The sequence below is a fragment of the Stegostoma tigrinum genome, chromosome 10 (genome assembly GCF_030684315.1).
Source record: "Stegostoma tigrinum isolate sSteTig4 chromosome 10, sSteTig4.hap1, whole genome shotgun sequence".
Classification (NCBI taxonomy): Eukaryota; Metazoa; Chordata; class Chondrichthyes; order Orectolobiformes; family Stegostomatidae; genus Stegostoma; species Stegostoma tigrinum.
In genome coordinates, this window is record NC_081363.1 from 40122406 (window position 1) to 40134631 (window position 12226).

A 12226-nucleotide genomic window follows, 5' to 3' on the forward strand; every position below is an offset into this window, starting at 1 on the left:
ATCCATGGTTCCCTAATCTTGCCTTTTCTATTCCTCATTTTCACGGGAACGTGTCTCCTGCACGCTAATCAACCTCTCCTTTAAAAGCCTCCCACATGTCAAATGTGGATTTATCTTCAAACAGTTTCCCCCTATCTACATTCCTCAGATCCTGCCGAATCTTGGTATAGTCGGCCTTCCCCCAGTTTAGTACTCTTCCTTTAGGACCACTCCTATCCTTGTCCATGAGTATTGTAAAACTTACGGAATTGTGGTCGCTATTTCCAAAGTAGTCCCCTACTGTAATATCAACCACCTGGCCGGGTTCATTCCCCAACACCAGATCCAGTATGGCCCCTCCCTGAGTAGGACTACATACATACTGCTCTAGAAAACCCTCCTGGACACACCTTACAAATTCTGCTCCGTCTTGACCCCTAACACTGAGTGAATCCTAGTCAATGTTGGGAAAATTAAAATCTCCCATCACCACCACCCTGTTTCTCCTACACCTTTCCATTATCTGTTTACATATTTGTACCTCTATCTCACGCTCGCTGTTGGGAGGCCTGTAGTACAGCCCCAACATTGTTACTGCATCCTTCCTATTTCTGAGTTCTACCCATATTGCCTCGCTGCTTGAGTCCTCCATGGGGCCTTCCTTCAGCGCGGCTGTGATATCGTCTTTGACCACTGCTGCAACGCCTCCACCCCTTTCACCTCCCTCTCTATCCCGCCTGAAGCATCGATATCCTGTTCCTTTTATTTTTGTAACTCTCTTGCCTTTAAAACAAAGATTTTTCAGAAGCAGGGATTGTTTGCAATAATTTCACCCACATTATGTGGCCATCATCCTGATGACTTAAATCTTGTAGAGCTTTTAAGAATTGTGTACCTCACCAGAGTACCTAGCCTACTTTACCCAATCATAATGTTGTATGTCAAGGTACATGGAAAGGACAATGGTTAGATTCTCTTGTTCATGATGGGCATTGGCACCTGTTTAGCGGCCGATGTTGGCACTTGTTATCCCAAGCATGGACATTGCCCAGGCTTTGCTGCTTTGGACACTTGATGTCTTTGGTATCTGAGGAGTCATAAATGGTATGAGTGAACATCTTCACTTGTGACTTACACATCACTCTGACCTCACCTCTGGTATTGATCCTTTTTGCCCATGTTCCTGACCTCTTACAGCCTTGATTCAAACATGTGGCCCTGGCAGAACCCAAACTATGTCAGTGAGCAAATTATTGCAAAGCAGGGGCTGCTTAATAGCACTGTCATAATCCCTTCCATCACTTTACTGATGATCAAAAATACACCGATAAGGTGGTAACTGACTGGGTTGGATTTGCCCTACTTTTATATATGGGCCATAACTGGGCAATTTTTCACATAATTGGGTAGAGGCCTGTGTTGTAGCAATACAGGAACAGCTTGGCTAGGGACACAAGTTCCTGCGTACCATTACCAGATTGCTGTCAGGGCCCATTGCTTTTGCAATATCCAATGCCTTCAGCTATTTATTTATCTCACCTGGAGTGAATTGAGTTGACTGAAGTGTGTAATATTTTATGCGATCAGAGTTGAAATAGCATTCCCAGTACTGATGAGAAGAATTGGGCCAATGCTTCCTGTCCCTGATAGTTGGGTAATTTTTTGGACACTTATTCAGTTTTCAAGAATTGGTGGCAGGCATGAAGCCATCTCCATTTATATTACATAGAAGAAGCAAACTGTCAAACCTGAACTACGTAGACATTTATTTTGATCAGTAAAATTGATTTTTAAAGCTAACCTGGAGGGATGGCTAATTTGCTACAACCATTTAATCACCTTGTTTTATCACTCATTTGATATGTTCATTCCTCCTTTACACTACCTTCCTTTATCTGTGTACACACTTCATCTTTCTCCCTCTCCCTGTTCCGGTTGTTTTTTTTTGTCTCCCAGATGGTTTACATTTTTGTCATTTTTAATTGCCAGAATAGACTGTTGTGCAATCTCACTGAATTAATTTTGAATGCCCAGAGATATAACAGAAATTTGCAGTGCAGAATTAGACTTTGTTTGCTGTGCCTGTGCCAGTTCTCTGAAAGTGCAATGCACATTTGTTTCTTGCACTGTAAGCTTTTAAATGTTTTTGTTTTGTTTTGGCTGTTTAACCACTTCGCTTTTAAAAGCAGTTTTGGATTTTGCTTCCAGTGGTTTCTCTGCTGGAATATTCCAGGCTACAGCAGCCCTTTCTGAAAGAAAACAAATGTTATCACTTTTTTCTTTTGTTAAAAGGGATGATTTTAAATATATACTGACTTGTCACTGATTCATAGATCAAAGGAAATATAATCCGTTACTTAACATGGCAAAATATTTTGCTGACATCTTTCTTTATGTGCTACCAAAATCAGCCAAATAAGTTAATTTTAGGAGACTGTTGAGTTGGGTTTTATGTTTGACCATATTCTAGAGTTCAGTTTTATTAAGCACCTTTTATACAAATACACATAAAAGCATAACATTTAAGTTTATCCAAGCATTTGGGAATTTTACCATTGAAAAGTTAGAGCTGCTAGATTTCTGCTTGAGCACATTTGTTTGTTTGTTTTCTATTCACTAAATTCAAGGAGGAGACATGGTGTTGTGGTAATTTCAGCGCTCCAGTAACGCAGCATTTCGGCGCCATGGGTTTAAACCATGACAACAGCTGATAGTATTCAGATTTAATTTAAAAATTCTGAAATTGAAAGTTAGTTTCATGGTCATCATTAATAAAACTATCATCAATTATCACAAAACATTTCTGGTTCACTAATGTCTATGAGGGAGAGAAATTTCTTATCCTTACCTGGTCTAGCCTAGATGGCCCACAGTAATGTGATCAACTCTTAACCACCTCTGTTGCTCTCTCTGATTCTAGGTGCATTCAGGAATAGGCAACAATACCTGTTCCCTTCCCTGTGGTGCCCACATCCAATGAAAGGATAAATTTTAATCTTTTTGAAAAAAGAAGCGGGCGTTCCCAAAACTTTAATCAATACACAATGAACAAGACCAGGTGCCAGGTTTAAATCATAGCATATGCAGATTTAGCAGTCGTCACCTTGGCACTGGTGTTTGACTCCACTTATCCTCTTGCTTCTTGAATAAAGTTTGAGTTTTAAGTTTTTCTTTGTTTTATTGCTGTCACGTGTACCAAGATACAGTGAAAAGTGTTATTTTGTGCTATACAAGGTGAAAATCAACTGTGGTTGCTACTTTTTATTGTAATGCAGGGCTTGTTTTGTCTATTGTCATGGGTATGCCAGTGATGAAACCTACAGTCACACAAACACTTACCATCTACACCCATAAATGAAAAATGCCCATTTGGTTGAGGCGCTTAAAGACAGTCATGTTCTATCAAGGAGCCAATTGCTTCAGAAGAGAGGGACAGTAAAGAAAAATGCAGGAAAAGGGGAATTACATTATTTTTAATATCGTACAAATTGTATTACCAACTGTTTTACAACCAGCATTTTTTTAAAATCTACATTGCTCACTCGATATAAGCTGGAATTGAGCTCTCTGTAAACATAGGTCAACTATCTTTCATATTATATGTGTTGAGCTAGATATTTACCTGCCCTCATCAATATGCTAGATGTTTCATTTTTTGCTTTCCAGTGAAGTTATTTGAAGTTATTGAAACAGAGAAGACACTCTACTTAGTGATAGAATATGCAAGTGGAGGTAAGTGGAATTCATCTGAAAGTAATATTGATAATTTTTTCTGGTTGTAATAATGATCTGAAATTTTTCAGGATCTCATCAGGAAGAATATTTGTTTTCATAGTGTTTTATTATGCCAGACCTTTTCAATAGGTACTGTACCCAGAGTTGGAATGTATTAATTATTCTGTTAGCAACCTGGTGCAACTTGCTACAAACAGTGAGGAGATAAATAAATGGTTGATCTGTTTTCTGATAGTGAATGCTGGAAGCATTCAGCAGGTGTGACAGCATCTAACTGCTTCTTTCTCTGTAATGCTTCAGGTCTGAAGCTTTTCTGAGAAAAGATAGAAATGATTTAAGCAAACATAAGTTGGACTGGAAAGAACAACAAAAAGTAATAATCCCAGCTGATGTTATTCCTGGACAAGTCAGATCTCAGATTGAAATCTGGCTTGATGGATCACGTTTTGTTTTTTTTTTTGGTTTTAACAAGTGGCCTTTGACTGAAGCATAATATGCAATGCTACAGAATTGGTTTTAACAAAGCAGTTGTTTATTACACGTAAGAAATGAAGAATGACATTGCGTGAACCAAACTATTTACATGTACCACAAGTTCTTAAAAATTTCAAAATGAACAGTAAAGTACAATCTCATTGATCCCAATAGAAATCCTTTCCAGTGTTATATCCCTTCCCTATCACGCCTAAAGGGTTTAACTGAACAGAACAAATGTTTCAAATCTAGGCCCTGAGAAACTGAGCCTCTTCCTTGAGTCTTTATACAACTGATGTAAGACTTTCTCAATTTCAAATAACCCTTCAAGGTTTTAACGAAACACTTCTGGTGTGGAACTTTTCAAACTAAACTGCTTACCTTAAGGAAATTTTAGTTTTTATACAGTTTTAAGCCTTCTGTTTTCATTCGGCACAACCTTCCGCCGCCCCCCCCCCCCCCCCCCCCCCCAACTGTGTATCGAAATAAATCTCATTGGCCATTGAAATACCTGCAAGTCAACCATTCAAAACCAAACACACAGGCCATCAGTGAAAAGAGACTAAACTACTTTCTATCCCTGCATCTGATTCATGAATATAGGTTAGAATTAGTTAGGGCCTAAAGACCAAACCCGTTAGGACCCCGTTAGTTACGTATAGCCAAGCAGAAAAAGACTCATTTTATCCTGACTGTCTACTTTCTGGTGGCTAGCCAGTTCTCTATCCAAGCTGATAAATTACCCTTAACCCTGTGTGATCTTACATTGTGCATTAAAGTTTTGTGCACCACATTTGGTAAATGCCTTCCGGAAGTCCCCATGTATTACACTTACGGGATCCCCATTGTCCAGCTTGCTTGTTAAATCTTTGAAGAACTCTTAGCAAATTAGTTAAACATGAAGTCCTTCATAAAACCATGCTGACTCTGACAGATTACATTTTGACTTTCCAAATGTCCTGTTATTTCCCTAATAACAGACACACACACTCAATTTCCCAACAACCATATTACAGCTTATCTGTTGCCACCTATCTGGTCGATAGTTTCCTACTTTCTGCCTCCTTCCTCTTTTTGAATAAGTGAGTTATATTAGCATTTTTCTAATCCACTGGAACCTTCCCCATATCCAGGGAAGTTTTGAACACTATTGCCAATGAATGCACCATCTCTGCTGCCACTTCCTTTAAGACCCCAGGATGTAGATCTTAAACCCTGCGGTCTTGTCTACCTTCAATCCCAATAGTCGGCTCAGTACCTTTTCCTTAGTGGTGGTGATTTGTTCTAAGGGCCTCTCTTTTTATAACCTCCTGCATTACCTGTCACTGTTGAGGTGGTATAAGTGTACTGCACATGGAAACTGAAAAAAAAACGTCCCCCTAATTTCCTTTTGAAAGTGATGGTAGTAGAGTGTTGTTTTGAGCCACTTTAATCCATTTGATGAAGAAACGGTAGATTGAGACCAATCTGGATGATTTTTCTTGAAGTAGTACTTTGTAATAGTGATCTCATGCACCTGTTGCCCTTGTCCTTCAAGTTGATAAATTATGAATATACAGCTCAGTAAATAATCTGTTTCTGACATTTGAGTAACACTGAAGTAAATAGTGATTTCAATCTCGCGGTGCCAAGCTGAAATTTAATAAATACAACTCAATCTGCACAAAATTCTCCAATGATGATGTGCTGTGTTAAAACATATAGTAGACTGAACTATATGCCCTCTGTCCTGGATTTATTGATGGGGCCAATCAATCAGACAGAAATGTTGCTGGTAGGTACCCGTACACACAACTGCTTCTGCCTGATGGACAGCCTCCCCATCTCGCTGTCAGTTGAGGCTCTTAGTTGGCAGTTAGAGAACCCAGTCTAACCACTACTGTTATTAATCTAGTGAATGGCTCACTGAACACAATAAGCAAATCCTGCTGTAGTGCAAGCTCTGGAGCAACTTGTTCTTCTTTTTAGAGATGCTTATTATCAAGGGCAGTGGAGTACGGGCCCACCCTTGCACTTAGCAGTGACCCATGTTTCTGTAAACCCCCACCGAAAATCTCCTACCATCACTCAGCCTTTAACCAGGAATACAGCAACGATCCAAGGCTTCTGGAAGGTGTTATGCCAGTGGCAGCCGTCACCACCTCTGCCTTGCTGCCTTCCAACAACCTTTCGATAAGGCTGATTTAGCTAGCACTTCTCAGTAAGTCGGAAAGTGGGGCTTAGACCGCAAGGCAAGGCTGGCCTGTCAAGTGCCTGAATGGAGCAAGATTTTGCAGGCCTTACCTAAAAGAAATGATGCAGAGTTCCCACCATCTCCCCAGCTGGCAGCTGAGAACCGTGGTACCACCGCAAGGTTCTGGAGTTGCCAGTCCAATTTTTAAAAACCATACTGCAATAGTCAATGGCAGTGCAACACTTTAATTATTTTGAGAATAAATATAATCATTAAATATATCAGTTATGGCTTCAATTGCTGAACTTTATTTTGTTTACAGGAGAGGTGTTTGATTATTTGGTTGCTCATGGGAGAATGAAAGAAAAGGAAGCTAGAGCGAAATTCAGACAGGTACGTACACCTACGTTTTGCTGATGACTTATAAAATTAAAGACTAGAGGCAAAAATTAGCTTGAAGAGATTTAAATAAATTCTGCTTAATTTGTAATCTTGCACAAGCAATATGATCAAAGAAACAGTAAATATGATACTTGTGTTTAACTTTGTAGATTTCATTATCTAGGTCATTGACTTAGTTTTGAGTGCACCCAAAAAATGAATGGGGTCACATTGAAAACTACAGTGTTTGGTCTAAAATTAGAACTACAAACTGCAGGCAAAATTTAAGTCCAGACAAGAAATTGTTGGTGCATGTTCTTTATTCTACTACTTAATTTTAGCATGTTGTCAGCAAATAGGATCAATTTCAACAAAAATTTATTCCAATTTTTACTTAATTCATTCATAGGCATCACTGGCTAGGCCAACATCTGTTGTCCACCCTAATTACCCTAGAAATTGTGACGATGAGCTGACTTCTTGACTGGCTGTAACCCTTGGAGACACCCTTTAGAGCTGTTAGCAAGGGAGTTCTAGGATTTTATAATATAGAATTTTGCTGTACAGGAGGAGGCCATTTGGCCCATGTCTGTGCCAGTTCCATTTTGACCCAGCAACAGTGAAGGAACACTGATCCATGACAAGATGGTATGTAGCTTGTATGGGAACTTGTAGGTGATGATGTTCCTTCACATCTGATGTGCTTATGCCTCTAGATATTAGCAGTGGGGTATAGAAGGTGCTGTTGTAGGAGCTTTTGATTTTACTACAGTGCACCTTGTGGATAGCGCACCCTGCCACTGTATGTCAGTCATGAAGTGAGTGAATTTTGAAGGTAGTGGATAGGGTGCTAATCATGCAGACTGATTTTTGTCCTGGATGGAGTCAAGATGCTGTTGTTTACCTGGAACTATATGTTGGCAAGTGGAGAGTATTCCCTCACACACTCTTGACTTGTACTTTGTAGATTGTGAACAGATATTGGGAAGAGAGGAAAAGAGTTACTGCTGCAGAATACCGAGCCTCAGACTTACAGTTCTAGCCACATATTTGTCTGGCTGTTTCATTCAGTTTCTAGTCAGTGATAAGATCAAGATGTTGATGGTTGGGATTCACCAACTGTAGTGCCATTGAACATCAAGGGGCAATGGTTAGATTACCCTCTTGGAAGTGGCCTTGTCTGGCATTTGAGTGACACAAATGTTACTTGCCAATTTCATGCCCAAATTTAGATATTGTCCAGGCCTTGCTGAATTTGAATGGACTGCTTCAATACCTGAGGTTGTACAAATGGTTCTGAACATTGCACAATCATCAACGAGCGTCCCCAATTCTGACTTTGAGGGGAGGTCATTGTTAACGTAGCTGAAGATGTTAGGCTTAGGACTCTACCCTGAGGATGGTGTTATCCTTGGGCTGTAACAATTGACTTCTAATAACCATAACCATCTTACTTTTGTGCCATGTAGACCTCCAGCCAGCAGAAAAATTCCTCTGATTGCTGTTGACTCCAATTTTGCTCAAGCTCTTTCATGCAATACTTGGTTAAGTACTTCTTTGGTGTCAAAAGCACTAAGTCTTGCCTCATTACTGAAATTTGGCTCTTTTTGTTCATGTTTGAATTGGGTCTGCAACACAGTCAAGAGCCAAGTAGTCCTGGTGAAAACCAAATGGAGTGTCAATGAGCAAGTGCTTGGAAGCCCAACGAAAACCCTTTACAGATAGATGATGTTTAGTTGGGTTAGATTTATCCTGTGTTGTGTGTTCGGGATGTACCTGTGCTTGAGCTGCATAGTCAGTCTAGAGTCTTCAATACTATTGCTGGAATGTTGAGGATGCATAGTCCTTGCAATATCCAATACATACAGCTGTTTCTTTTGGCTATCATGCCATGAATTGAATTATTGGTTGAAAACTGGCATCTGTGATGCTGGGACCCCACGTGAAGGCTGAGGCTATCATTGGCACTTCTGACTGAAGCTGGTTGCAAATATTTCAGCCTTGTTTCTGGCGTTAATATGTTGGGCCCACCCATTGCTGATGGTGTGGATATTTGTGGAGCTCCGCCTTGTCTTTTATGTTCATTCATGGAATTAATGTCATTGGCTAGGCCAGCATTTATTGCCCATCCCTAATTGCTCAGAGTCCAGTTAAGAGTCAGTCACATTACTGTTAGTCTGGAGTCACATGCAGGCCAGACCAGGTAAAGATGGCAGTTTCCTTCCTTAAAGGGTATTAGTGAAACTAGATGGGTTTTTCTGGCTGACACTCTAATCCCATGAATGAATGTAAAAGACAAGGTGGAGGTCCACATCAGTGGGGCCAACATATTAATGCCAGAAACAAGGCAGAAGTATTTGCGACCAGCTTCAGCCAGAAGTGCCAATGATCACCTTAGCCCTCACCTGGGGTCCCAGCATCACTGAAGCCAGTTTTCAACCAATAATTCAATTCATGGTTTTGTGGTCATTACTCTTAATTCCAGATATTTATTGAATTGAAATTCTACTATCTGCCGTAGCAGGATTCAAACCCGTCCCAAGAAACATTAGCTGTATCTCTGGGTTAACAGACTAGCGATAATACCTCCTAGGCTGTTGCTTCCCCTAGAATTGAAGGAGTTAGATTTGATCTGTTCATTCTGAAACTGTCTATTGTATCTCATTTTCACTGTTTGGCAAGTAAGTAGTTCTTTGTTGCAGCTTCAGCAGGTTGACCCCTCACATAGTTAATGCCTAGTGCTGATCCTAGCATGTCCTCCTGCCGCCTTCATTGAACAAGGGTTGTTTTCCTGGCTTAATGGTAATAGTAGAAGGGGGATATTCTGGGCCATGAGGTTATAGTTTCTAGTTGAATATAATTCTACTGCTAATGACCACACTGTCTCATGGATGCTAATTTTGTGTTGCTCAATTTCTCAGATGTGTGCCATGTTGACAGTAACAACACTTCCACTAGGCTTCAAGGCCTGTAAGCTGATGGACCTCCTGAGGTCCCTGCAGCCCAGAAAAAAAATTAGAGGGAATATTACACAGTGGTAATGCCACACAGCACTTTAGAGGCGGCCCTCTATTTGAAAGTTGGGCTTTGTTTCCAGGGAATGGTAGTCACTCCTACCAATATTGTCATGAGTGGGTGCATCTACTTTGGCTAATTCAAATATAACCAGATGAGAGAAATTATTAATTATAGATCATAACTCATTTCAGTTATTATTTGAGTCACATAGCTGGTGACCTTTTTAATTAAATTTTCATATTAATTATGAACATGAAAGGTGGAAAAATTCCTAATTTGAACTCGTTATAGAAATAAAATGAGGATAGCTAATGCATACTTCTTGACATGCTTTTTTGCAAATCTTTGAGGATCCGGCCACTTTGATCCAAAGGCTAATGAAAATAAGACTGAAATCTTAAATCTTAAAAATAATCCTGAGATGAGGCAGCATTTGTTAAGAGGACAGACAGTTCAACATTTCAGGTGCGAGCCCTAATGAGAACATTCTCCTCAATAACTCGGATAGCAAATATCAATTTGCTTGTGCCCTATAAAGATACTACCAAACCTGGTTGTTCTTTTCATTTTTTTGTTTCAGATTTTCAGTATCTACTGTTGTTTAGTTTACAGTCAATTTCTTGCTTGTGCACAAAGATTTCTTCTCAATTTCTTTCAAAAGATGAGTATATTTCTTTTGTCACTTGCTTTCCTTGTGACTTCACAGATATATCTGACTAAAGAATATGACTGTGCTGTTCTACCCTGTACTTTGACATAACTAGATCTCCGAAAAGAGCACTGAAGTTAGAATGTAAGATACAAAGATCTGACTGTCTGATTGAGGAGCCAGAATAGGCTACTTGACCTTTTCTACTCATTCTACCATTCATTAAGATCATAACTGATCTGTTGTAGCCTCAACTCAACTTTTATTGTTCCATCCAATAACCTTCCAAAAATCATTATGCAAGTTGTCAGTTTAGCTTAGGTCGTATAAAGCCATGGGACATGTTCAAAATTAACACTTAACATTTTCGAATGTTAAAGTTCTTTGAAAAAGAGAGAACAAGGAGTGGGTCAAAATTGACATTGAAAAAGATTGAGTGCAATTTTCTAAAATGTTGCAATGTGAAGGTATAACCAGAATCTTATAAAATTACTCCATGATGTCAGTGTGATATAGATTAGTTTTCATTTAGTTTTATTGCCAAAATATGACAATGTTACCATTAGAACAGCTTAATTTGAATGGAATCTCTTTGGATTTACATCGAAGGCTGTCCTCATAACCTACATCTTTTGACTGTTGATAGCATTTTTTTCAAATACTTCCTTCTCTAGTTCAGCATCCATTTTTGTCTGGTTTTGTGTCTTGTGATATTTTTCCGTGTAGTTAGCAGTATAAAATTATAAAAGATTGATGATAATGTCAATGTCAAATGCAGCAGAGAGGATAAGAATGAAACCACATTTGCAATTACACAGTAATGGCTTTGCAGTAGTGATCCAGCGAAGCAGGCAACCACGTGATGAGTTTGAACCCCATGGTATCAAATGGTGGAGTTTGAGTTTAGTTAATAAATCTTAAGCTAGTATATCAGTCACCATGAAACCATTGTTGATTTTCAAATCTGCCTAGATGTGACTTCCAAAACTGGGAGAATAGTTCTACAGATGGATCAAGCAAAGTCTAGCAGACTTACACTCGTGGAATTGTACCATACAGACAATGTCCCATATACCACCATCACCAACAGAAGAACAGAAGAGCCAAGGGGGAGTTGCCAGTTTCTCAAAATTGACTCCAGTCTACTGACATCTCTTAGCATTAGGTCACATATGAATAAGGGAACCTCTTGCTAATTATTATTTAACGCATCACTTCAGCTGATGATGTACTTCTTTATACCAACTGGAATACCACCTGGAAGAAATGTTGAGGTTGGCAAAGGCAGCAAATGGACTTTGCATGGAGGATGTCAGTGCACCACTGCTGAATAAGCCAGCCAAATCCTAAGGGAGACTGCTGCAGACTGAAGGCAAATAGTAAGAAAACAAATGAAAGGGAAAAATCTACTTGACCTCACTTCACCAACTATCTGTGACAAATGCTTCTGTCCGTGTCAGTACTGGTAGGACTGACCACTGCACAGTTCTTGGGATTCCCATCTTCATATTAAGGATATCTTCCATCATGTTATGTGGCACAGCCAAAATACTAAATGGGATGCATTTAAGACTGATCTAATAATTCAAAACTGGGCATCCTTGGGGCCATGACAGCAGCAGAATACTATTCAACCATAATTTGTAACTTAGTTACCTGGTATTTCCTCTGTTCTGACATTACCATCAGGCCAGGAGATCAACCCAGATTGAAAGATATTTGCAGGAGGAATTATCTAAAAATGAGATGTCAACCAGGTAAAGTTACATCTCAGGACTACATGCTTGCTAAACAGTGGAAGCAGCATGAGATAGAGC

General features: G+C 39.5%; 1 protein-coding gene across 19 annotated transcripts in view; it reads left to right on the forward strand.

Annotated features, from left to right (window-relative positions):
* Nucleotides 1–12226, forward strand: part of mark3a (MAP/microtubule affinity-regulating kinase 3a) — a 189710-nt gene that overhangs the window by 103502 nt on the left and 73982 nt on the right. For all 19 annotated transcript variants that reach the window (XM_048537578.2, XM_059649116.1, XM_048537573.2 and 16 more), the window contains 2 exons: nt 3646–3711; nt 6684–6754. In XM_048537578.2, coding sequence (XP_048393535.1) covers nt 3646–3711; nt 6684–6754 — 137 coding nt within the window. The remainder of the gene's footprint in view (nt 1–3645; nt 3712–6683; nt 6755–12226) is intronic.